The sequence below is a fragment of the Myotis brandtii genome, unplaced genomic scaffold, assembly GCF_000412655.1.
Source record: "Myotis brandtii unplaced genomic scaffold, ASM41265v1 scaffold1332, whole genome shotgun sequence".
In the NCBI taxonomy this organism is placed as follows: Eukaryota; Metazoa; Chordata; class Mammalia; order Chiroptera; family Vespertilionidae; genus Myotis; species Myotis brandtii.
The window spans coordinates 36,473-63,900 of NW_005354726.1; the positions used below are offsets into that span (position 1 = coordinate 36,473).

The following is a 27,428-nucleotide window of genomic DNA, read 5'->3' on the forward strand; positions in this document are numbered from 1 at the left end:
CATCTTCCCAATTTTAGCAGACTTTTATTTGTTGATGAGAGAGTTGAATGAGCTGATTTATAACACATGTATCTAAAGTAGTTCAGAGGAAATTTAATAATTTATCTTCTGAAGCCTGCCTTCCTGGCTTTGATTTTCCAATCTACTAATTAGTGCTGTGGGCAAGTTATTGGGGCGGTGCCAAGTTTCATGTTTTCATTAGTAAAATAGGGATAATCTCTGTACCTATTTCCTGAGGCTGCTATGAGAATATGAGCTATTCAATGGAAGGTTCCTAGCACAGTGCCTGGCACATACTGAGTGCCCAATAAATCCCTGCTATTTTTTAACAGTCATATGTTTTAAAAAGTAATACTTTCAGGGGTAGCACAGCCTTAAAATGTGTCCTGTGACTCACAGGATGGAAATCCAGTAAGTCCTCACTTTAACATTATTGATAGGTTTTGAGACTTGAAGTGAACCAATTTTATTCTAGGCTAATTGATATAAACAAAAGTCAACAATGTTATAATGAAACCACAAAGGATATTGAATGAAACGACTTTACTTGGGGACCTGTTGTATCCTGTAACTTCTCTTTAATTATTTGGTTTCTCAGTAGGTTTTGTCAATAAAAAGCCGTGCAGCCATTGGCTAATTTAGTCATGGCAGATTGCTGTGTAATTGCATTTAGAAAATGCAAAGTAATTACCATATAAACAACACTGAGCCAGAGGAAAAATGCACACATGAACTCGGCAGCTGACCTGCCGTTCTCTTAATTAAAACGTGTCAGCCTACACTAGCCTATTCAGTAGGAGAAGTTGAGATTAAAGTGAGTATGATGCAACATACTTTCTGTATGTTTGCATCTTCAAAATCATGACAGTTAATATCTTGACCTAATTTGGAAAATCCACATAGATGCCAGTATTGCTTTATTTTCTTAATCTGAGGTCCCAATCTATAATTTTATACGTATATGGTTATTGTACTTACCCTTAGGTCTTAAGTTCTTTTTAAGTAGTTTACTTTTAATGCTTAAGATTAGACCACACCCCCCCGTCTTGATGGACCATAAAGGGTTTGCTAGTGTTTTGGTATCAGATTATCTAGCACTTTTCCTTACCTTTAACAAACTTCAATATTATAAAGTATTCCAAATGCTTAAGGTCTATAACAGTACTTCTGAATTATATAGCAGGAGTAAGATATAGGAGACATTAAAATTAGCGTATAAAGGATATGGCTTTAGATCTGCCTTTCTTCCTATATGATCTAAACAAGTCAAACACATTTGTCTCTTAGGATGATGGGAAAACAACACGACCTTTCTCAGTGATTAGGGATTTCTGCATTTGTTTAAAATAAAAATGTTATTATAATCTTCTTTAAAATCTTTAAAAAACAGTTTTATTGAGATGTAATTCTCACACCATATAATATATCCTTGAAGTGTCAATTCATTGTTTTTAGTATATTCACCCCAATCTAATTGTAGAAAATTTTCTTGCCTACAACCTTGGCTAGAATTTCCAGTACAATGTCAAACCCCATGGTGTCTTAACATAAAGGAAGAAGAGGACTGAGTAGGTAACCACAAGGGGAAAGAGATAACAGCAAAGGCTTCATAGAAAAGGAATCCAAGTGAGTGCCGATATGTAGATGGGTGCATTGAGGAAGTGCTCAGAGCCCATGTGGATATTGAGCATGGCTTTGAAGGCAGGAGCAGGCAAAGCAAGGCAGAATGGTGCAGGTGACTGCAAGAGACCAATGATGAGTGCCCGGTGGGTTACAACCAGAAAGGATCAAGGTTTGGGAGAGGCAGACAGGCAAGCAATAGCCTAGTTGGGAACATCTGAGCTGTAACATGATGAAGCCCAAGGCTGTCAGGTTGGAGTGGTCGTTGGTAGATTCTTTAAAAGCACATGTAATTAATCTCTGATGAATTCAGCCAGTCTACAAAGCCTTGGTGCATTTGTGCAGGGACGTTTGAAGGAGGAAAGTCATGGACAAATTCGGTCTCAAAATTCATCTAAAGTTTAGTCCTCCCTGTCTTGAATTTTATTTCAATGTAAGAACCAGCTTCCAATTGATACCTCCATGTGTATTGTGTGTATCAATAAACTGTGTTTTATTCATACTTAATAGAAATACACTTGGAAACTATAGTTCTTCTGTAATCTTAATAGCAATCTGGTAAGTTTTGCTCTATTAAGGTTTTGGTTTCATAAAACATTTCATAATTTTATCTCAAGTTGCCAAAGAATGAATTGATTGTTGGTTTTTCACCTTCACTGTGAGCCATCTGGTGCTACAAATCATTAATATTGCTTATTAGCTTTTCCCGTCAGCCAGACTTGAAAGCATCTGTCCCCGTTAGAGAGGAACAGAATCAGTTGCCATGTGAAGCAAGGCGTTGAGAACAAAACTTTTACAAGAGAGGAACAGAATCAGTCTGCCATGTGAAGCAAGGCGTTGAGAACAAAACTTTTACTGCAGAGAATTTAAAATCTGACTTCTAAATGTTTCCATGTTTGAAGGTGGTGCACATTTTCTGATTTTTAAGCATCAATTGTGCTTGGATTGCAGAGCATGTGGTTAGCTAACCTCTTGAAAATATATTTGCATATTTTATTATTTTTACGCTTTCCAAATGCATTCTCCTTGACTCATGTTACTTTACCATTTACTAGCTATGTATAACTTTGGAGCAATAAACTTAAGGATAATAATAATACTGACCTCCCAAAGTGGGGGGAGGGGGGAAGATTACATGGTGGGCCTCCATGGTCAGTCCTCAGTGCGCAGCCTCAGAGTTCTGCCCACTCCCATGTGGGAACCAACTATTCCCAACACTGCAGTAACTCACACACAATGCATTACAATTTTAATTAATGTCAAAAATAAATCAGCAAATTTTTGAATTGGCAAAGATTAAAATGTTTTCTGTACTTGTTAAGCGAGAATTTTAAAAAGATGATCTCCCCAATATGATGATATTTTTGCTTACATTCTTGGAATTTTATATTGCCTTTCTCGGGGGAGTTGGGAAGCCCTTTTGGATACAGGATCTAATTTATTTTTTCAGCTATTTAGGAAGCTCCAGCAGGAACGACCATCATTTTACAGATGGTAAGAGAGAGGCAGATGGGTGAAGTGGCTGGTTAGACTGTTTCATGATGTAGGCATAAAACGAACGTGGAAAAAGAGAGTTGTAAAATGAAAAAAAAGTTATTTATAATTCTGTTGAGACATTTATCTAACTTTTAAAGTGTTTTCTCAAGCATCCTTCTTCAGACAAGATAGTTTACTCTTCCATAAGAGAATACTTGAGATAAAATTGAGTGGCCTAAAGGGTTTAATATATATGATTTTCTATTAACTGAAAATGGCTATAGAGAATTGCCTTTAATTTTGGTCCTCCAGCTTCAATATTAGGCTTATTATTACAGAAATTGTTTTTAAAGAGAAAGATATGTTAAGCAGATTATATGTCTAATGAAGGAAGCTATTAATTTCTTTTTAAAAAAGCCATATTTAGCTATGAAAAATTTACTTATTTTTCTCTTTGCATTTAGAATACCTTTCCCCCCACTGATAATACCAATTTTGCTTTTGAAATGGCAAACCCATTTAATGGTTTGGTTTCAAAAGAGAATAATTTTATAATTACAGTGTTCTGGGTTTGACTGAGTCATAGCTAATTTTGTTTTATTTCGTTTTGTGTGGGGGTGTATGAATGTGCAAGGAAGAATGAAAAGGATAAGGTTTAAAGTACTTCCCTCTCTGAAATTAGAGGCTGTCTTTATCGTTTTTTAAAATTTTATATATTGATTGATTTGAGAGAAAGAGAGAAGAAAGAAGGGTAGTTACAGGGGTCTGTTCAGCTAGATTTCAGGTGGTTCTGAATAATGGTAGTTCCGTAGTTTAGTTGTAATTTTGATGTAGCCCTAGGAGGATGCCAGTACTGTGTTTATTTATACTACCACCTTGACTGGAAGCCTGGAGGCTGTCTTAATCCTGATGTTCAGCGCACATGCCAGAGGGCCTAAAACTCTTAGGAGAAAATATCTTAGCTATAGGTCTTGGAGTCTAATATCACATTACTGGAAAAGATCCAGAGAGTAACTACCAATATTTATGAAATAATAGGATGAAAATGTGAAGCTAGACATATTCTTCTTTAAAAATAATTTTTTTAATCACTATGTGGAATGGTTGGTGGTGGGTACTGTGGTTGAGGGAAAGGGAGAGAATAGTGCAGGTCTCAAAGTGAAAAAGAGAGTCTCTGCATAGAAACTTATGTTGGTTAAGGAGTAAATAAAGTGAGTGGATAGAAGAGTAAGGGCCATAATCACCATATCTGTATTTTAAAGAGGAATTTCATGATGAGGAACATGATCTGTCTGAAGTATAGCCACCTTTAGTTTAGGGCAAAAATACTTGGAAATAATGGTCGTTTGTCACTAAAGTTTTATTTATTTTGGGGGAGTCTCATTTTCTTACTAATGTTTTAGATTGTCTTTATTTGGCCCTTCTAGTCTATCACTATTTGGAATTTTTCTAGGCTGTCCGTTTAACATTTGTGCTATTGGAAGTTTAAAGCAAATAAAGGATGTTAAATGACTTACAAGCCTTTTTTTTTGCAGACACAGATAATGTACAAGTGGATAGAGCCCAAAATCTGCCGGGAAGATCTCACAGATGCTATTAGGTTGCCCCCTTCTGGAGAGAAGAAGGATTGTCCACCTTGCAACCCTGGATTTTATAACAATGGATCATCTTCTTGCCATCCCTGCCCTCCTGGGATGTTTTCAGATGGAACAAAAGGTAGGATATCAGTTAGTCCAATACTCGGACCTTTAGCATACTAATCTTGTTGGACTCCTGTAACTTTGTTCTAATTGTTCTTATGAAATCATTCTTTAAAACATACATTTTTTTTCAGAGACTGAAGTAGAGTTGAGAAACATGATAATGGTATCATGAGACTGCAGTGGTTTATTTAACATATCGTAAGGATTGCTTTTTAATGGCATTTTGTGTAAGACACTCTTATGGGATGACTCTGCCTTTGGGTAGTGATAAGAAGTTCCACCATATTAAACGATTAAGAATAAGCGCTTCATTTGCAGAGTATGTGTACACAGATATTGATGCAAGCATAAAATATAATGTCTTCTAATTCAGCTTTATATTGGAATAATAAGTCACATTTTGTGCAATTATATAAAAACTTGCTCATTTTAATCATATAGCATATTATATTCCCTAAGTAAATTGTTTCAAAGTGTGTAGTTGGGAAAATTTTAGTACTTACCAAATAATGTCGAAGGTGGTTAGAGAATTTATTTTAATTTTGGTAGACAGGGATTACAGTGCATTTTAATTGCAGATTTCTTACTGGAATATAGCCATGCAGCATACTTAATATCCTGAGCCTTTGAGAAATAACATGAAAAGGACTTAAGAGTCAAATTGTATCCTTGCAGCACACCAGTTGAAAATTTCTGTAAATAGAGAAGTGGAAAGAACCTGGGGCCCTGATGATGTCATTGAGCCCTTATATTAGCCAACCCCCAACTGCTGTACTTTCTGGTCTGAGAGATAAATGTCCTTATTGTTGAAGGCATTTTAAGTTGGGATTTCCTTTATTGCAGGAGAACCATTTTAACAGATTCTACAGGGGAAAAAAAAAAGAGTCAAATTGTCTTGGGTTTGAGTCCATATCCGGCAGGCTAACAATAGTGTTATCTATCCAAGTTATTTAAACCTTTTGAACTTCAGTGTTCTCATCTAAAAATTGTGGGTAATAATATCTAGCTCATCATTACTGAGCAGGTTATATAAAATGTCTCCTGCAATACTTTGGTACTAGAAGTGTTTGCTCAGTGAACATTTTCTCTCCCTACCCCTTCTCTTACTGATGTGATAATGCAAAGTGTCTTGGGTAAATAAATAAAAAATGGTTAGAAAAGACCCTTCCATTTCAATAGAGCAGATGTTAATTTAAATCAGGCTTATTCATAAACCTTAACTCTTTCCAAACCCCTCAACTCCTAGTATTTTTTTAACATTTAACATTTTGAAGTTTAATGTTTTGAACTTCAAGTAATCAATCCATAATTAAATTGCATGATATGCTGTTCCATTTAATAACCAATAGGAAGTGTGAAATGTTTACTTATTCATGAGGTGAAGGGTACTGATTCTAAAATCACACGTAAGAGAATGTGTTTCAGACTTACTCTTCTTGTAGGAGATAATTCAGTCGTGGCAGTTACTCCCAGAAATGAAGGGGGAAATCACTTTAAAAGATTTTATATTTTTCCCTTCATTTAATAACCAATAGGTAGTGTGAAATGTTTACTTATTCATGAGGTGAAGAGTACTGATTCTAAAATCACACGTAAGAGAACGTGTTTCAGACTTACTCTTCTTGTAGGGGATAATTCAGTCGTGGCAGTTACTCCCAGAAATGAGGGGGAAATCACTTTAAAAGATTTTATATTTTTCCCTTTTCATGTAAGTCAAGTATATATGTGTATAATGTATTCAGAATTATTTTTCTTTCCAGATTGTTTTTGAAAAACTTATTAATTCTTCAGGGAATTGGTGGCTCAGGATCTCTCCTTCCCACTTCCCTCTCTGCTAATTAAAATTCAGCAGTGCTTGGAACAAAGGGAGACGAAGTTGTCAAGATGCAGTTTAACAGTCACTGTTTGCCCCACTTGTCTCCTGCAGAATGTAGACCGTGTCCAGCGGGAACAGAGCCTGCCCTTGGCTTTGAATACAAATGGTGGAACGTCCTTCCCGGCAACATGAAAACCTCCTGTTTTAATGTTGGGAATTCAAAGTGTGATGGGATGAATGGTGAGTTCAGAGTCAGCCTCTTGGATGTATTTTGGCAGCAAAGACGTTCAGTTTCAGCTCTTTACAAACATACTACCTGTGGGTACGAGAAACTTCAATCTTATTTGGCTGCTTGCCCATCTTTGGGCCCTCACATAAAAATAGTAACTGTGGTGTTACAGCCGGATGACTTTCCAAAGGAATATAAGCTATTTTGCACTGGGGTCAGTGTAGAGGTAGATGTTGAGGAGGACCAGTTATGGTTATAAATACCAGAGTAGATTACCAAGGGAAGTAATGAAGTCTATGGCATTTGCCATTTTGAAGGGTAGTGTGGCAGCATTTCTGCCTGGATTAGTTTGTTCTGGCTCAGCACTGAGCCGTGGTGAGAGGTTGTTAAATCATCTCTATCTCTTTTTGCCTATGAAGTCTGTGACCCTGATTACAAAATACCGATGAACCCCACTTACTGAAAACTTGAAAACATGACAGAGTTCTATAGGATGGTTGCTGAATGTCCTTACATTTTAAGTTCTTAGAGAGCATAGCACTTAGTTGTGCCTATGGTATGTTGGTTGTTTCTGTGCAGAGGACAGATTCCCCTCTCCCCCCATCACCTTCTATGTACATTTGTATCTCCCATATTGTTGACAATTGTAGTGTGTGTGTGTCTCTCTCATATTCTTCTGAATCTTCAGTGAGGTAGAACCTAGTCTTGTCTTTCTATCCCTAGTGCATATCATGGTTCTTAGCACACAGTGAGTGCCAATCGAATGAGTGGATAAGTGAATGAACGTAGAACAAGAGTTAAATTAGGGAACAACAATATAGAAAACTATAAAAAATAACTTCAGACTTCAGATCTTCTTCATTAAGTAATTTGAGGTTTCTATTTCTCATTGGTTACCTGGAGACTAGGATTTTCTATCTTATTGTATTAGAATGAATGAAGACCATCTGTTTTAGTTTTAAAAAAAAGATAGTCATGCCTCACTGAGAAATAGTTTTCTCATTAAATAACTTTTATGCAAAAATATGCATTACTTGATTATTTCTGAGGAATCATAAGGAATGTCTTTATTGGTAGGTAGGAGTCTACCTCTATGTGTAATTTGCAACTTCAATTTAAAAATAGGGAATTCTTTTGAAGTATTTCTAACTTTGAAACACTACTGGACTTTTTGTAACTTCATTTAAAAATTGTTAGAAATCAATAATGGATTTTTTACTAATAAAGATGATCTTTGTCATTTCCAGGTTGGGAGGTGGCTGGAGATCATATCCAGAGTGGGGCTGGAGGTTCTGATAATGATTACCTGATCTTAAACTTGCATATCCCAGGATTTAAGTAAGGAAAACCCATTCTATTTCCTTCTGTAAGAACCCTCATGCCTGTTTCCCTCTAGAAATAGATGGAGTAGGACTGCCTTTATAAAATATATTAACACTGTGATATCCTTAGTAAATAGCAAGTAGGGTAATATGTTTAAGAATATCTATAGAATCAGTGATTGAGAAACTATCACTATAATTGTGTATTAGATGAAGCTGAAAGGTTTAAACAATATTTTATCCAAATGTTACAATAATCATGATTTTTTGGATGCTTAATGAGGATATCTTAGTCCAGGTTATATGCAGTAGTATCTTATAGTTTATATGTTTATTTTTCTCTATTAGCATGTCACACATTTTAAAATCTCATTTTGCTTTAATCTTCCATGTTGAAATTTCCCGTAGGTGTCTTTTGCTTGCTTTAGGATGGGTGGTAGCCTGTATACCAGGAAATTCAAGCACAGTAACATGGTTGTGGAGACTCCATTTATAACAAAGGGTATGGCCAAGCAGAGATTGAGTGAGGAAAGAGTTGGGCTGTAGGGAGCAGTAGATTAGGGGATGAGGAGAGCATGGCTTTCAGCTTAATGTAAAAAGTGATAATTTTGTTCCAGATTGTATTTAGAATGCACTATAATATTGTAATTTTAATGTCAAATAGACCACCAACATCTATGACTGGAGCCATGGGTTCTGAATTGGGAAGAATAACATTTGTCTTTGAGACCCTCTGTTCTGCTGACTGTGTTCTGTACTTCATGGTGGTAAGTGAAAGAGTGGCTTTCAAAGGCCTATTTAGAAATCTAGAAGCTTAGCATTCTCTTTCAAGTGTGAATTTATTTATACAAGTTGGGATAAGAATCCTATTTTTCTTCCCATGCTTAGTCCCTTACAAAAGCATTTAAAAATGTTTAAAGAAGTCACTAAGAATTGTGAAATGACACCCACAAAGAAAGCATTTGTTCCTCGTGGGAAGGACTGAGGGGACCCTGGCAAATGACAGAAGTCAGAGAATATTAATCTGTAAGAACATTTCTTCATAAAAACATGCCACCAGCAGAATGAAAAATTTCCCCCAATAGCAGTTAAAGCCATCAGGAAGGAAAAACATGTATTAGTAAGTGAGGGAAGAAAGTAGTGTTGTTGTGGACACTTGGAAGAAAGAAAACACTACCTTGTTAAATTTAATCAGTGTTGCCTGGCCGCAGTGGCTCAGTGGTTGAGCATTTACCTATGAACCAGGAGGTCAGGGTTTGATTCCCTGTCAGGGCTCATGCCTAGTTTGTGGGCTCAATCCCCAGTAGGGGTTGTGCAGGAGGCCAATCAATGATTCTTTCTCATTATTGTTTCTATCTCTCCCTCTCCTTTCCTCTCTGAAATCAATAAAAATATATTTTAAAAAATTTAATCAATGTAGACAATGGGCTTTATAATGTACATATCATAATTTTGTCCCTTTTTTCTAGATGTCCTATAAATCTCAACTCTTAGTTTAAAATTTACTGGGGCTCATGTGGATATTAAAGGTTGTTGGTTAAGATTTTAGCGTTATAATTAAGAAGTGACTGTATAGACATGATTTGTTTTTGTTTTTCCAAAGATCCTTTAATAGCTAGTTAAGAGTCCATTAACAATTTCCTCCATGACATACAAGATACATGGAGATTTAAATATTTATTCATGCTTCCTAAGAGCTTAAATGAAGACAAACTGTTTTGTTTTGAAAAAACAAAAAAAACAAAATGACTTCATGGTGGTAATCGGCGATCATAAATAATCTTCAACACATCCATCTATATTATACCACAAATAACCAGTAAGTCTTCAATTCTCCCACCTCTGCCTCCTTAGTCCTTTAGTGTTAGTTCTTCATTCTCAGAGCCATTCCTATTATCTTTGAACAGTAGTCTCCTATCCATTCTTCTTATCTCCATTCTGTCATCCATGCTGCTGTCAAAATATACAGACAGTCAAACTACAGCAGGAAGGCCAGGGAGGGTTGGGGGCAGGGGCGGGGTAAGAGATCAACCGAAGGACTTGTATGCATGCATATAAGCATAACCAATGGACACAAGACACTGGGGGGTATGGGAGGCCAGGGGAAGGTCAAGGGGAGGAAAAAAAAGGAGACATATGTAATACTCTTTGTAATACTTTAAGCAATAAAACACATAATTTAAAAAAAAATATCTTTAGAAACATAAAAATAATAGTAGAGGCATCCACATCAAGCTACCCCCTTACTCTTGGTGGCTTTTTGTTGCCTGTGGTAGCAGTTCTTGAAGTGTGGTCCCTGAACCAACATCACCTGAGAATTTGTTAGAAATGCAAATTTCTGAGCCCCATCCTACTCTTAATGGAAAACTCTGGTGATGGGGCCCAGCATTCTCTACTTTTAGCAAACCTTGAGGGTAGTTATAATACACACTAAAGTTTGAGAACCAATAGCCTATAAATACACTTAAAATTCTTTAGCCTGGCCTCTGTAAGGCTTTTTCTAGTTTTTGCCTACCCTCTGTTACTAAACCTACTGTGAGTTTTCACACCTTTTTAGACACCCTGAATTTGATAGTGGAGCACCTGGTACTTTTTAATTTCTCTTGCCTTGCTACTCTAGGTTTGAATGACATTCTTCCTTATGCTCTTTTGTCTGGTGAACACCTATCCATACTTCAAAGGCAGCTCAAACTTTACCTCTTTGGGGACTATTTCTTTGATTCCTTTAAGTAAAATGAACAACTCTCTCCAGTGTGCTCCTGAAAGTCTTTTGAGAAAACCCTTTTTTGGTTATTTCCTTTAAGTAAAATGAACAACTCTCTCTCTCCAGTGCCTGAAAGTCTTTTGAGAAAACCCTTTTTTGGTTATTTAAATATATATATATATATATATTCTTTCTCATTTGAACAAACACTACTAAGTGTAGGTTTTACAATTATTTATTTTTATAAATCAAAACTGGAGTTTTAGCTCATAGCAGAATCTGTTAGCTGTCTTTGTGTGTGATTTGGTGTTCTCACAGGATTTTTTGAGATATCAATGAAATAGCATATAAAAATGCTTTCAAAATTGTGTAGTGTTTTACATAAATAAAGTGTTAGTTGTAGTAATGCAATAAATTCAATTTATTATTGGAATAAACATCCAGAGAAATGTTATTTACAGAGCACTATCTGCATATTATGAACTCCTTTTAGGAAATGGCATGTATGATGATTTGAATGTTTAGTAATGTGGGAATTCTGTAATGTATGAAAAGCACATTGTGTTGCTTCTGTCTGTGGCATGAACTCAACATTCATCTCTTTATAGCAGATTTGATTTCTTTATAACATGTTTGACTCCTATGTTTATATCACAGAAAGAAAAGAGACATGTATCGAGCTCATGCCACCATATTGTTAACATCCCAGATAATTCACAGAAGCCCATTCAGAATTCTAGGTCATGTATTAGGGGTTTTGCAGGAAAGGCTAATAAGAAAATTCAGGATTAGTCTTGGTTTTAATTTCTCCCATCCAAGTACTAACCAGGCCCGACCCTGCTTAGCTTCCGAGATCAGACGAGATCGGGCGCGTTCAGGGTGGTATGGCCGTAGACAATTTCTAATAAATTAGATATGTATTACATTATTTGGCTGATTTATTATATTTGCTTTCTAACCATGTTAATGATGACATATTTGTTGGAATAGCACACATTTGTATGGTATTCTAAATATTGAATTTAACCAAGAAAAGCAGAAATAAGTATTACACAAATTAATCCTACTGAAGTTAAAGCATAATCAAAAAGAATATTTCATGAACATAAAATAACATCCTGATTAATCTGCACTTGGGTAAGCCAGGAAGTTGCAAGTATAGAACAGGGAGAACTTACAATTTCTGTGTAAGAGCTGCCTGTCAGCATCTCCCAAGGAAAAAGATAAAAATAGAAAGCCTTGCCATTTTATGAAGTTCACTGTGAGACGTTTGAGGAATTATGTTTCCCCTTCTAAGTATATTTCTCCAAGGTAGAAGTTCACACCCCTACATGCGCGTACTCATGCATACACACACACACACACACACACACACACAACCCCCCTTGCACATACTATGATTTGAGACCTTTTTCATGTTACATTGACAATGTGGTTGATATATTGTAATTATTAAGCTAGTGCTTGTGTAGATTTGAGAGGAAGTTTTGAGAATTAATTATAGGGTTACATCTCTGTAGATAAATATTTACAAACCCTGCAGGGTATGCTGTAAATACAAACACATATTTTTAATGAATACACATGTGTATTAATACTGAGTTTATGCTTTTTTGTGTATATTTTTTAAGGATATTAATAGAAAAAGTACCAACGTGGTGGAATCATGGGGTGGAACCAAAGAAAAACAAGCTTACACCCACATCATCTTCAAGAATGCAACGTTTACATTTACATGGGCATTCCAGAGAACTAACCAGGGGCAAGATGTAAGTTCCAAGTTATTATTATTATTTTTAATACAAAGATGATGCTCCAGTGGAGATATATAGAAAGTGATCACTCGAATCTCCTGGAGGAAAAGATAGCTTTTTATTGATGTGGAATCAAGCGTTTGGTTATGGAGTAGATTGGTATAAAAATGGTTATTTTTTTGAGAGCAAGAATGTATGAAATGGAATAATACAATGGATCTTTGAACTGTTCTACACTGTGAACAATTATAGTTACTGGAAGCTTAAGAGAAAGAACATCTAATTTTTTTTAAAACCTTACTTTTAAAGCTTTCTGAGACTCTGAAAAGACTAGTGACTTACTTCCTCTTCATCTGAACGATCAGGCATTTGTTCAGGAGGCGTTAACAGATTTTGGTTTATAATTTCATTACAGTAATGTCTTCTTTTATAGCCTGGAGAATGTGTGTGGACACAGGATTGGGTTAACACAGAGAATTATTTACCCTCTTTCCCTACTATGGTAGACCTTCATCCTCCACTAAGTAAATCCCATTGTATGTTTCAATAGTAGCAAGATTATTGTTTTTGTGAATCTCCAAAGATGTGAACTTTCCAACTTGAGAACAAGGTAAACCACGAGTTCAGAAGCTGCCTCAAAAGCTAAGGTGGCAGATGTAGCATTTTCTCTTGAGGCTTTCACTGGGGAACCCATTCCCCAGATTTTACTGGCCTCCAATTTTGTTATTTACGAGTGTTCAGATTACCATTATGCAGGGCATGAACATGCTAGGGATACTTCCTTGCCTTCTTTTTGCTTTGCTCCACACAAAGAGCATTGAGTCTAGAGTAGTGCTGCCCTGTACTGATAGGGTGATGCCCACTGCTTGATGAAAATGAGATCTTAATTGATCCATTATCTCAGTAAGGAAAAGTATAAAGTAAGCCACAGATTCTTGCTCTCCCTTGCAAATTCTTTCAGTAGAAAACAAAGAATCTTGATTAGGAAAAGTACGAGAGAGAGAGAGAGAGAGAGAGAGAGAGAGAGAGAGAGGAAGGAAGGCCCAAAGAGGTCACGTGATTGCATCAATATTGCACAATTAGTGTTAGGGTAAGGGCCAGGGTCTTAGTCTTCCAAGGCTAGTCCATGGCTTCTGCCCGCCAACACTGTTGGCATCTATTTGTAGCATTAGGTTTGGGTTCCTATCTTGAGTAACTGGGAGATAAACCATGCTAATTCTGCTAGGTGTAAAGTCTCTAAAATACGCCCGAGTTAGTACCAATTATGACATATCTATGGTGACTGTGACAAAACTCCTGGGACTCTGTTACTGTGGACTTAACACATTCTAGTGTTAAGATTTTCAAAGAAAAAATAACAACAGCCCTGACCAGTTTGGCTCAGTGGCTAGAGCGTCAGCCTGTGGACTGAAGAGTCCCAGGTTCGATTCCGGTCAAGGGCATGTACCTTGGTTGCGGGCACATCCCCAGTAGGGGCTGTGCAGGAGGCAGCTGATCGATGTTTCTCTCTCATGGATGTTTCTAACTCTCTAGCCCTCTCCCTTCCTCTCTGTAAAAAATCAATAAAACATATTAAAAAAATAACAACAAAAAACCCAATAATATTGATCCATTGTCAGTTATAAACTATAAGGATGGAGCACTCTGCTTATTTTGGTGATATCAACATAAAGCAGTTTGATTGTCCAATGAGCCCCAAAGCAGAAGTCATTAGTTTCTGCTCTCTTTTTAGAATAGACGGTTCATCAATGACATGGTGAAGATTTATTCTATCACTGCCACTAATGCAGTTGATGGGGTGGCATCCTCATGCCGTGCCTGTGCCCTCGGTTCTGAACAGTCGGGCTCATCGTGTGTCCCCTGCCCCCCAGGCGACTACATTGAGAAAGAAACCAACCAGTGCAAGGAGTGTCCACCTGACACCTACCTGTCCATACATCAGGTCTATGGCAAGGAGGCTTGTATTCCGTGCGGGCCTGGGAGTAGAAGCACTCGGGTAAGTGAGTCTACTTTAAGAGAGAAACTCAGAAGTTTCCTGTAATGTTTCTTCAGGAGCTACAAGGTTGTTAGTGATATTTACAAATGATTTTTTCACTCCCTTTCTCGTTTTCTCTCCTTTTACATTTATTGATACTACATTTGTTAATATGTTCCATGTAAGTGCTAGTTTCTGGGGACATACAATTTTAAGAAAAGCACTCAAATAAGAATTCTTTCAAAAATATTAAATTTCTTGTGGTTCTGTTAAGGCGGGACAAGAAAACAACCTCTGTAGGTGGGCAATAGGAACATGCAGAGAGCAGCAAGTGTGTCTTATAATATTGTAAGGGCAAAGGTTGATGCTACATTTTGAATGAAGGAGAAAGCAATTTTATTGTCTATTTAAACTGACCTAACAGGAACGTTTGACTGTGAAAATACCTTTCTACAAGATACTAACCTTGGAATAACTACTTTGAAAAGTTCTGAATCTTCTAAACTTTGCCTAAGAATATCTAGTTAGTTTATAGAAATTCTCTGTGGTAGTATGGTAAAATATATTATGATGAAGATGAAATTACTGAAATAGATCTTAAATTAGGACTTTTTTTGAAACACATTTTTCATAGTAACTAATACTTTCTTTCCTGCTATATTATTAAAAATTTTTTACATTTCTTAATCTTAATCAAAGGACCACTCCGCTTGCTATAGTGACTGCTTTTTCTACCACGAGAAAGAAAATCAGAGTTTGCACTATGACTTCAGCAACCTCAGCAACGTGGGCTCGTTAATGAATGGCCCCAGCTTTACCTCCAAAGGAACAAAGTACTTCCATTTCTTCAATATTAGTTTGTGTGGGCATGAGGTGAGTTCTGGCTGCAGAGGTGAGATGGAGCTATATTTCAACTCAGAGTGAGTTAATATTTTCTATGTTGATGGCCCAATAAAATCTCTATGGAAACTGACACCCACATGTTAGAAACTGAGCTTTGATCGGCTTAAGTCCTCTGTTGCCTCCTAGCATATTGGTTGGCAGCTTTCTCCACCAGGGGCAACCTTGCCTGGTTCTCAGTCCATCAAAGCACTCATCCAGTCTCTTGAACCCCAAACCTTGGAGCTATGGTCTAAGTGCTTTGAGGATCTTTCGTTTGTGTAAAAGTGGATCAGGCTTGTCATCTCTCCTATTTTTTAGGCAGGCAGTTATAGTTTGAGAAAGTTTTACTGTTTTTATAATATTGCCAATTTTGTGTCTTAAAAAGTAAAAGACTTCCAAGAGAAAGTTGATCCAGAAGTAAAAAGGAGTTAAGCAGGAGACAAATGTCAGTTGATCAGATAGCCTCTGCTAATAAATAATGGGGTTTTCTTTTCTGTGGGAAGAAGCAGACCTTAACTGACACTGGTAATGGGGAGAGTTACAGGACTATATGTTCAATATTTTTAAGGGCATACAAGGTTGGGATTTCCACCATGTCTCTTTCTATATTAATTCCTGATTATCTAATAATGGTCTTCATTATGACGGCTGTGCCAAACTTTGTACAAAGAAAATAAAGAGAGATTTAATGATCACATAAATTCTTAAAAAAAATCTATAAATCTATAAATTTTACATGGCATGACATTTGTCCTGTCCTAATTTTATGTACTCAGTTGGTTAGTTCCTCAATTTACTCAATAATATATATTAAGTATCTATTATGTTTACTAGTGTGTTAAGCAGTGAATGAAATTAATTCCATTATATATCACACTTCTTAGTCTTATTCCTGTATTACCACTGTCTGTTCTTCCATCTTTTCTCTTCGCCTTCTTTCTCTTTTCCCCCACTTTATATTCTCACTCCTTTCTGTGTACTGTTGACTTTCTCTTTCCTTCCTTAGTAGTGTATTTCTGCTCTTTTCCACTTTTCTCTCTTTTTGGCTTCAACAATTTAATTTGAGCTTAGTAAAAATATGTTACACCTTATTGTGGTGAGAAGGCTTGGTGGAGAGAAAACATTTCATAGGTTAGGACTACCAGCTGCATTAACAAAGTGAAATCTTGATTCTTTTCTTTATGCCCACTCTACATTGAAGACCAATAAACTAGGTTCCTATTTTCCTTTGTACATTTCTTCATAAAAATAATAGAGCAAGCTATAGTCCTTTGTATTGGGACTATAGTATATTTAAACATATTATATTTAAAGAGTCTTCCAATTTTTATAAATTATATCTCCCAACTATCCTCCAAATAATTATGAAAGTAAACCTTTGTGTTCCCTTAAGCTTACTGTGTAGTTGAGCAGATACATGTCCTTGAATCTAAGAGTATGTGAATAAAGACACTTGTTGTGACCAATTGTTTACAATTTTGATGTTGTCTTAGGATTCTATGGCAATATGGCTTTTATGTTTCTTCTTCAGCCTTCACATCACCTTTCTGGCACACATCAGCCTATGAAGTGCAAGTCTTTTTCTTGGCATCAACAGTTTTCTGGTTTCTTTGCATGCATTGTTATCCTATGAATTGAAGAGTTCATAGATGACTTATACTTCCTTGTGTTAGATGGCTTTCATCCACAACAAATGATGCTTGCAGTTGGAGGAGGAATGCAGCCTTGAATTAGTATATTCATCATAACCTCAGTGACTCTCAACCCTGGTTGAAACATTAGAATAGCCTCAAGAGCTTTTAAAAAATACTGGTGGCTGGGCCTCCCACCAGATCTAATAAATCAGGATTGCGGTGAGGAGAGAACCACTGCCCTACTCAAGTCACTGGCTAGCTGAGATCCAGTTTAAAGAGTGACCCCCAATAAAACTTCTTTATGAATTCATTTTCCTAGGGGGAGAAGATGGCCCTCTGTACCAACAATATAACAGACTTTACAGTAAAGGACATGGTGGCAGGCTCAGATGATTACACGAATCTGGTAGGAGCATTTGTATGCCAATCAACTATTATTCCTTCTGAAAGTAAGGGTTTCCGAGCAGCTTTATCATCACAATCCATCATTCTGGCAGACACATTTTTAGGTAAGCTTCATTTCGTTCATATATGCATGTATAAAACTAGGGTACTGATAACCTGTCATAGCATTGGTTTTTATCATAGATGATTAAAGCCCACAGGTAATTCTAAATCATCACTTTGTGACATGGTTAAAAAGCCCCTACAAGTGAGGTCTAGTCATTAATCTCAGTGAGTACAAGGAACTTCTGAATTTATGTATTGACTCAGATGTGATATGTGTTTTCTGAGAGTTGGCCTTATATCAGATCCTTTAGGAGTTTTAAGACACAAAATAATTTAAAACACCAAAACTAGAAAGAAAAGAAGAACAGTAAACAGACACAATATAAACCTAAATTATAATATCTGTCATCAGTTTTCATCATGTTTTTTCATACCAGAAGTAAGTTGGTGACAAGTAGCAAAGGTGAATGTGTTGAGTTTTATTCCCTGTCTGCTTGTCTATCTCTGTGGTGTCAAGAACATAGGAATATTTTAAGAAGAATTCAGGTTCCTGTTAGTAATTCACAGGGATCAAATTCATGAGACTTTTTGAAGTGGGGCTTAGGAACCTAACAAGGCATATAACAATCTAACAAGCTTCTTAGATGATTCTAATATGCAGCCAGATTTGAGAACCGTTGCTATGGGTTCCAGAGGAATTGAGCTTTACTTTTCAGCACCAAGGTCAGTTACTGAGCTTGTGCTCAGCGTAGGAGTTGTGTCAGAAGCAAAGGTCGCTGTGATTGCTTGCATTTTGGCTCTGCCATCATTTTGTTCAGGGAAAAAATGCCTTACTTTTAGATTAAGAAAATTTTGGAGTTATTTTTGGAAATTATTAGGGTACAAGAATCTTTTTTTGGGTCAAATATGCCTGCAATGAATGTGAAAGAAAAGCTGTATTAGCAAAGTTGCCCAGCTCATTCGGCAAAACTCACCAGAGGCTGAGAAGTATGATAGTGGATTGTTCAAATGTTAGAACTGGAAGGGACTTTAGAGATATTGTGATTATTGCATGCATTTTACAGATTCAGGACATAAGAGCCAAGGAAGTGAAGTGACTTAAGCAAAATTACAAAACTAGGGAATAGAATCTTTTTTTTTTTTCATAGACTGTGGAAAGTTTCTTATTGTCATATTAATTTAATACAATATTTCTGCTAAAATGACAGTATAAAAGTAAAGCTATTTTCTATTCAGATATACAGAGACTAAATAAACTTAATTTTCCCATATTGCTCAGTAATGTCTTTTTTATTGCCATGTAGGAGTGACAATTGAAACCACACTGCAAAATATTAATATAAAAGAAGATATGTTCCCAGTTCCACCGAGCCAAATACCAGATGTGCATTTCTTTTACAAGTAAGTGAAGATGCTGTTTCCCTTGACAGTTTTTTTTTTTAATCAAAAGAATGTCACTTCAGGGTGCCAGCATAGTAGCTTATAATTAATAGATAATCAGCAATTGGTTCTTAAATAAAAGACTTAGTAAAAAGTAGGAAACATGGAATAGTTTGAAAGCCTTTTAAAATTTTGCTCATATATATTATATAATATTTTAAATTAGGCAATACTGCCTCTATTGTGTAGGCAGTACTTATTTATAACTTATACAACTAAACATCAGCCTGAGTGGATATGACATTTTTCCCTGCTGGAGGCTAATTCCAGCAGGTCATAAATGCAAGAAGTCCATCAGAAGGTTGATGGAATTTAGGCTTCAGCAGGGCTGAAGATCTGCATGTTATTGCCTGCTGCCAGACAGCTGAGGGCAGTTCCCCCAACCGGATGGTCCTTTACTGTTTACCAAACCTTACCTTTGATACGTATATCTGCTTTGCTATAGGGCAAGGCCCGGAGATTGGGGAGCTTAGTTACTAAAGCTAAGCCTCCCCTGACTCCCGAAAAATGCCTCCCAAATTTATATTTCATGTCTAGTCTCTTTATTAATTTGCGCCGCAGCCCTTTCTCCAGATTCCTGAACCCTAAGAGATGCGAATAAGACCCCGGCATTTCCCTTTAAAATTTCTTTTGATTATAATTTTGATTTTAATTATAGAAGCTTTACTAAACACCTTGATAATAGCTTATCACTTTACCTGAGAAAATAGTAAACTTTTTATAGTCAGTAAAAGAAAATGAGCTTAATTTGTATTAAAATTATAAAGTAGTGAACTTTGATTCCTTTTCCATTTGTTTATATAGCATAGGAGTTTTTATATGGAGGATATTTTTGTCTTTGTAATCTGTGTCATATATATTTTGTAAAATGATATGTGCTTTACAATAGGTCTTCTGCAACTACAACATCTTGTGTTAATGGCCGGTCAACTGCGGTGAAAATGAGATGTAATCCTACTAAACTGGGAGCTGGAGTGATTTCAGTCCCCAGGTAACCTTATTCTAAATGATTATTTACATTTGTATGTATTATGAGGAAGCAAAACTCTAGTATCTTAATATTTTAAAACATATTCTCTATGGATGTAAAGCAGAGAACAGAAGACTCTGTAGATTTTGGTTGTAGGTTACACTGAGTGCCTATTAAGAAGTTTTGCTGCACCCAGCCGGCATGGCTCAGTGGTTGAGTGTCAACCCATGAACCAAGAGGTCATGGTTAGATTCCTGGTCAGGGCACATTCCCGGTTCTTGGCTCTCTCATCATTAATGTTTCTACCTCTCCCTCGCCCTCTCGCTTCCTCTGAAATCAATAAAAAATATTTAAAAAAGAGGTTTTGCTCCATCTCAGTATTTCCCAGTTTCCTCAACAATATATTCTCCTCTGTTTGCCTGAGCATCTAAATCTCTTAAAAAATTGCTTAGGTAATATATAGTTATACTGTTTTTATCCTTGTACTTATTCATACTGTTTAGCCTTAATTTCTTTGAGAGCTGGATTAGGAACTCTTCTGGGTGATCATTCTTTATCAATAATGAACTATTGGGGTAATCTAGATTAAATAATCTAACCTCTGAGTCATAGTTTCTTTCTCTGTGAGGGTGTTGCAGAAATACCAAGCACGCTTCCTAGAGAAAGGGAGGGACCCGGTTTATTAACACTAGTGGGCTCCGGGAATAATTTCCAAATCAGAGTGAAGAAACACGCAGAGGCTTCGCTTTTTATAACCTTCTGGGGTCTTTGTCTTGCAGATATGGTTCCACCCCCTTTCGTGGGCTTACAGGAAGGCCCCCAGGTGTTGGGAGTCCCCAGGCCATGTCCGATGATCTGTCCTGGGGCCAGTGATAACGACCACCCCCCCAGCCCCAGGGCAGTGCATTGTTCACAGTTTTTATGGCCTGACACGCCTTGCAAGATCAGTTTCCTCCTCAAGGGGATGGGGCCAGGGTGGATAATTTGTATGTTCCATTTCTAACTCTTAAGTTTTCTGATTAATGGTGGCAAAATCACCAAGGCAGAGTGTGACCTAGAGACTACATGATACTGTTTATTTGACTGATTGGCACTGAGGCAATGGCTGTCCACATTCTCGATCTGTTTCATACATCCACTTTGCATGGGAGAAAGGAAGCAATTTCATAGACTCAGAAGAACTGTCAGTTTAAATCAGTGGTTCTCAACTTCTGGCCCTTTAAATGCAGTTCCTCAAGTTGTGACCCAACAATAAAATTATTTTCGTTGCTACTTCATAACTGTAATGTTGCTACTGTTATGAATCGTAATGTAAATATCTGATATGCAGGATGGTCTTAGGCGACCCCTGTGAAAGGGTCGTTCGACCGCCAAAGGGGTCGCGACCCACAGGTTGAGAACAGATGGTTTAAATAAAGATTGCTTTCATGCAAGAGTGACACTTAAATGTCTCCTGATTTCTGTTCTTCACAGTTATTCATTGTTCAGTATGTATATTATTTGTCCTAATCTTTTTAGGGTTAAGGTACCTTTGGATTGTAGTTTGCAAATTTTCCTTCATCAAACTATCAAAGTTTATGTTTTTTAAAGAAAATAATTTACTTATTTTATTTTTGATAGTTTCACAGTAGCCCTTGAGAGATCTTAAGTTATCCTGCTTATGTTACATCAGGATTGGAAGTCAGTGGTCTAAGCATTCTTTCAATTAGTTGGGCATCTTGAAAATAATTACAGTGGTAACAATATTTGAGGCTTATTTCTGGGCATAAAGGCATTCTAGCATTCACCTCTTACCAATTGTGTTTCTCTGGTTCTTATAGATCTATGACTTAATTTTTCTTTTCACCTTTTCTGAGAGAAGAATGTGATGAAAATACATAATAAAAGGTAATAGATATCAATCAGTGGAATAAACAGAGGGAGCTTACTGCTCAAGGGCATTGTGGGGGAGGAACAAACTTTGCTCTGCCCTCAAGTTTCTTCAGGTTGGACTAATAATGAAACAGCCTTAAGGCAGATTAGCAGGAGAAAATAACCAACTTTAATACATACATATGTATGGAAACCCCACATACAGGGGAGATTCAGAGATAGAGAGGGCGGTTGAGGTACAAGACATCCTGAGCGAGGGATGAGGTAATGCACCCTGGGGTCTTCAAAGGGTCATTGCAGGACCATCAGAACAGACTTTTAGTAAATAGAAGTGTGCCCTGCCCTATAGATAGTAAAGGGAGGGGCCAAAGTTTATCTTGAGCCTGAAGCTAAAAGTGCCTTTAGCTTAAAGGGTAATCTGCATATCACCGAGGCATATTTTGGGATGACTCATTCTGGTCCCCCCAAGTATCATAAATATCACGTAGTAGTAGTAGAAGATCCCTGGGCTAGCATCCTTGCTAAGGTCCAGGCAGCAGATCAGAGATTCTTTAACTGTTGTCCGATGCCCTGCCATATGGCTTTGAGTGCAGATTGCTCATTCTCTTTAGCACCTCTGAGGTCCTTTTTGGACCTAGCAACTAACCTCCTTGGGTCTAGCCTCTAGGAGTCTATATGGATGACTTGTGAAGCCTCCTCCAGATCTCTGCATCGAGCAGATAACGTTGCTAAAAGACTAGTCTATCCTTTAGAAAATATATCTCTTTAACTATCCTGAAATAGGTTTTGAGTTTTTAAAGTAATAATGAAAAATAATCTCATGATATTAAGTGACTTTTTTTGTTGTTGTGAGGAGAGGGAAATTTTTTGTTGTTGTTGTGAGGAGAGGAGACGTTAAGTTTCTGCTTTGACCTCTAGTATGTTTTCCTACTTAGGAACCTTAACTGTCTTTTTAAGGGTTTCTTAAGATCCCCTGCAGCCGAACCCCTTGGGGTGTCTGTTTTAAAACCATTTTCTAGACCGTCCCTAACATGTAAAGAATCTCTGAGTGTTCAGCACAGGAATGTCTCTAAAAACACAAGGCAATTCTGATACATATCAAAATTTGAGAAACACTGGTCTTAATCCATGTTGTAGAGATCTTTTTTTTTCTGAGACAGATTCTCAAATTTTGTTCTGCATTTTAGTTTCTGAAAAGCTAGTTTAGTGTCATGATTTACAGGGTGGGTTTTATAATTGTGATGCTCCCTGAAGTTTGAGAACTGCTGCCCTGAGGAACTGCCTGAACCCCACAATCTAATTGTGCTGACCTTTAGCTCTTTCTTGAGTCAGTTTCTCATCAGGGCACAAGGGGGAGCTCTGGGATAAGAGCAGGAGAAGCAGAAGCTTGTTCTGAGAAAATTAGAATTTTCTTTAGCAGCAAAGCCAATAAAGATTTGCGATTTCCTACTAATGGTAAAGAAATGTTTACAAAGCCAGATACTTAAACTACTTTTGAAGAGGACTTAATTTGCATTTCTAGAGGGTGGGTACTTTAAATTCTCCAGGAGAGAGAGGAAGGTGCTAAGCAGGCAATTGCTTTGAGAAGTCTCTCACACTGATCAAGAATTCTCAGAAGGGAGGCTGACAGATAGAAAAGGATGCTACCCCCCTCCACCCCCACCCCCGGTAGCACTGTGTCTTGGTAACCTGGGAAAATGTCACAAGACCCCCCAGCCCTGAGAAAATGAGACTGTCTTAACAGACAGTGACCGAGGCAGGAGAAAAGGAGAAATGTGTGCTCTCTGCGTAGCTCATGGAGAATTTAGAGAGAGCAGCAAATTATCGGGACCGCCTGCTAATCTGCAGTTGAATCACCAGCCTGTCTGTTTGGTTTGGCAAATGCAGTTGGTTTCTAATTCCACAAAGTGTCTGGAGGGTGTGAGACATTTTAGATAAAAACTTAGCAGCATGATGTCTGTGCTAGACGAAATCTGAGAGCTGGAGTGGACGTTTGAGATTATCTAGTGCAGCTTGTACCTTGGCCAAAGAATAAATTGCTAACACAATAGGCCACTAATATCCCTAAATAGATGCCCCTCCAGCCTCTGTCTGAAAGGCTTTCCAAACCTCTAATCATGACTCCAGGTGGTTAGAGGAATTGAAGGTTCTCCTTTCATTAGGAATAATTGGACCTACGCACTGTGTCCAAAGTGCTTTCGAAAACGAGAGATGTCTTTCAGTGAAAAGGTTATAAAAGAGACTTATTAGAAAACAGACAGAGGGAACCAGTTTTACTTGGATAATCGAAATGTCATAGCACATTACAGATCCTTAAGTCAAAACCCATTTGCTATTCACAGTGGGAAACGGGGAAGACCCACATTGTGTAGCTATCAAGTGGCACAGTCAGGACGGACTGATTTCCTGATCGTGTTTGTTGCTCTTTTCGTGCCATCCTGTTTTCATCTCTTTATTTCCCTCCTTCCACTTCCTTATGGTAAAGATTTGCAACGAAGCATGCTAAGCAGAGCAAATATCACATTTACCCAGGGATAACTCAACTTATCTGCATGTTATGGGTGCCTTCCTTTAATGAGTCAACTTTCCTCAAATACAGTCTTCTTTATTAATGTGAGTTAGAGGGAAAATCAGCATCCTCGCTCTCTCAACACTTACAACCATATTTAACTGCTTGGGTAGTTTATATATCAGCCTAAAATTATTTTGCCAAAACCTCCTTCAAATTCCAAATTCATCTTCATTGTAGGCGTAGCCTCCGGGAATACTGTCTCTCAGAAAAGGGGCGTTTCAGAGTCCGGCCCTGATAGTGTTCAGTGTTCAGTGTGCCAGGGTTCATCCCACAGGCTCTGATTCAGGGTCTGTCAAAGTTATTGGATGCCAGTCTAGTGTTTTTCTTTGGTCTTTGGGGAAGGACTGTTAAAGCCCAAAGTCTATCTATTTTAAATTGTTAAGAGCAAGAGAATAATGATTGGTTTAGTGAGTTCCTTGTGTTCTTTTTCCTCTGCACTATTTATGGACAAGTAATAGATATCTAAATCTGTATAAGTTAAGTAAAAAAGGTAATAGAATTGAAAAGATTAAAACCAAGTATGGTCTTATAACATTAAAAAGTGAGGACACATATAAAAGCATTATGTGCATAAGCAAAAACATCTAAAACCCATTCTGATCAAGAAATGGAAATGCTCTAATACAGAATTATTAAAGTGATACAATTCAGACATTAATGAGTAATCATAAAACATGTATATTAAAATATCACAGAACAGTCATAACACTTTAAGATCAATTTTTAAATAAGGTTGTAAAGCTTTGACAGGCATTTATTTCACATATAGAGTCTATAGATAAAAAGGACTAGGGGATGTCAGTTAATGTAGTTGGTCCAGGTCTTGATCAGATGCTGACTTTTGGTTATTACCCCAGGGTAATCTTTAGAAAAGAAGGCTTTTGCAGGAGACTGGTAGAATTTTCTATCCCTGAATATAAGAGCTGTGAGTCAAACTGTCTTACATTCAAACCCAGTCAAAAGCGATTTATGCTCTTCAGCCTTAGGGCAGATGAAATTGGAGCACGATGCAACAGCATTGTCTGGACCCTGCCAAGATGGGTCTCTGCCAATGACAAGGCAAGACTAGAGCATCACCCATCCCAGAGGATGTCAGCCTGCTGGCTCCAAAGTCTTCTGGCTACTGGGAATCTTAAGAAACCCACCAAAGCCCCATCTGAAAGAAGTTTAGCAACATTAGTGCCATAACATCAAACAAGAAATGTTCTAGGCACACAAGACTGTGGCCATTCCCCCCAGTTCCTGGGACTAACTCCAGAAAGGATCAGAAATGTACTGACAAGGTAGATGAATTTGTTTAACTTTGGATTTTGAACGAAGCTTAGGCAAAACAATTTGACACTGCTTCACCAACTGTCCAAACAATTAATGGGAGGCTGAGTGTTAGGTCATCATAGTTCCAAAGAAAACAAGATCTGTCTGCATGAATTCATAATATGAACCAAGGAGATTCTTCTGTAAGTACAATGATTCATTTAAAAGAGGACACTAATAACTCATAGCTCAGTACTGTTATGTCCCAGGAAATATATTCCACTTTAAAATCTAAGACATAACTGCCCCAAAAGAGATTCATCTGAATTCTTACATGTTGCCAGTGCCATCCTGGTTGGTAAGGCAATCCCCAAAGCAAAATAAACAGGGAAATTTCTTCCTCACTTATCAATAAAACCAAATCAAGATTCACCTGGTTGTCCTTTGAATATAAGATGGTCTCTGTGCCTAGAATTCACAGCACACCTGTTCATCCTGTACAGCTCTAGTCTTGTATGCTCCAGCGATCCATGCCCTAGTCCTGTCTCTAAACATTTACTCACTGGTTTCTATGGGGATTGCATGGACCAAAAGTTATAAAAGAAGCACAATTAGTGATACCTCTAGAAAGATGGGGGTAGAAGGTGGAGATAGTGGTAACTCAGGTCTTCAAATGGAAAAGTATTTCACATATTTAGCAATAAAGTGTTTATCTTAGTATTCACTTTTTGTTTTTCTCTTAGTAGGAGAAAAATATTTTTTCTCTTGCGTCTTTTTTTCCCCTTCATTTTTAAAAATCCTCAACCTGAGGACCTACTTAGAGAGAGGTAAGGGGAGAGGGGAGAGAGAGAGAGAGAGAGAAACATTGATGTGGGAGAGAAACATCAGTTGGTTGCCTCTCATACTCCTAAGTGCCCCAACCAGGGATCAAACCTGCAACCCAGGTATGTGCCCTGACCTGGAATCGAACCAGCAACCTTTCAGTGCACTGGACAATGCCCAACCAACTGAGACATTCTGGCTGGGCGGCGGCGGCGGCGGCTGCTGCTGCTTCTTCTTCTTCTTCTTCTTCTTCTTTTTTAAAATTTATTTTCATTTTCTGTATAAGAACCATCAAAATTGTTACTGCTTCATACATCCTTGTTTCACAGAAAAGGCTTGATTCAAACTGTGAAACTTATATTTATAACAAAGAACCGAATTTGAATATTCCACACTTTAAATGATTCATTGGGTTAAAAGAATTAAAGAATTGATTCTAAATTAAACTGCTTTTAACCTAAGAATTTCTTTGAAAAAGTGAAATCTACCAAGGAAATGCACTGAATCATTGTAGTATTTTGACACCAAATGGCAGCTTACAAAGTACTTCAATGTCTTGATTTTTTTTTTCTGTTCCTGTAGCTCTGCAGTTCTTTAGAAAGTGATGTGCATTATTAATAGTGTTTTATATTTTGAAGTGCTTTAGACTTTTCCAAATTGTTCTTTCATTTTATCCTTTATAACCACCCTGTGAAAGCAGTATAGCAGACATTCCGCTTTTGACAAATTACAAAAAATGATATGGTAGGAGGGGTGTTGAGTCACTTATGAAAAACACAATCACATGAAAGTTCAGTTGGAATTGTAACCCAAGCCTTCTCTCCAGGGCCTTTTGCAACTTTGATTAAATTTCCCTTTTTCTTTGTGATTTGAGTTTTTTCCCCTCAAACTTTAGCAGGCCTACTCTTTTATTTTCTGAAGATAAACAGTTTC

At 37.2% G+C, this 27,428-nt stretch overlaps 1 protein-coding gene across 1 annotated transcript in view; it reads left to right on the forward strand.

Annotated features, from left to right (window-relative positions):
- Positions 1–27,428, forward strand: part of KIAA1324L (KIAA1324-like ortholog) — a 61,619-nt gene that overhangs the window by 21,713 nt on the left and 12,478 nt on the right. Inside the window, exons 8-17 of the mRNA XM_005860344.2 lie at positions 4,632–4,812; positions 6,727–6,855; positions 8,092–8,182; positions 8,831–8,933; positions 12,502–12,639; positions 14,357–14,620; positions 15,299–15,472; positions 17,435–17,624; positions 18,870–18,966; positions 19,895–19,996. Coding sequence (XP_005860406.1) covers positions 4,632–4,812; positions 6,727–6,855; positions 8,092–8,182; positions 8,831–8,933; positions 12,502–12,639; positions 14,357–14,620; positions 15,299–15,472; positions 17,435–17,624; positions 18,870–18,966; positions 19,895–19,996 — 1,469 coding nt within the window. The remainder of the gene's footprint in view (positions 1–4,631; positions 4,813–6,726; positions 6,856–8,091; positions 8,183–8,830; positions 8,934–12,501; positions 12,640–14,356; positions 14,621–15,298; positions 15,473–17,434; positions 17,625–18,869; positions 18,967–19,894; positions 19,997–27,428) is intronic.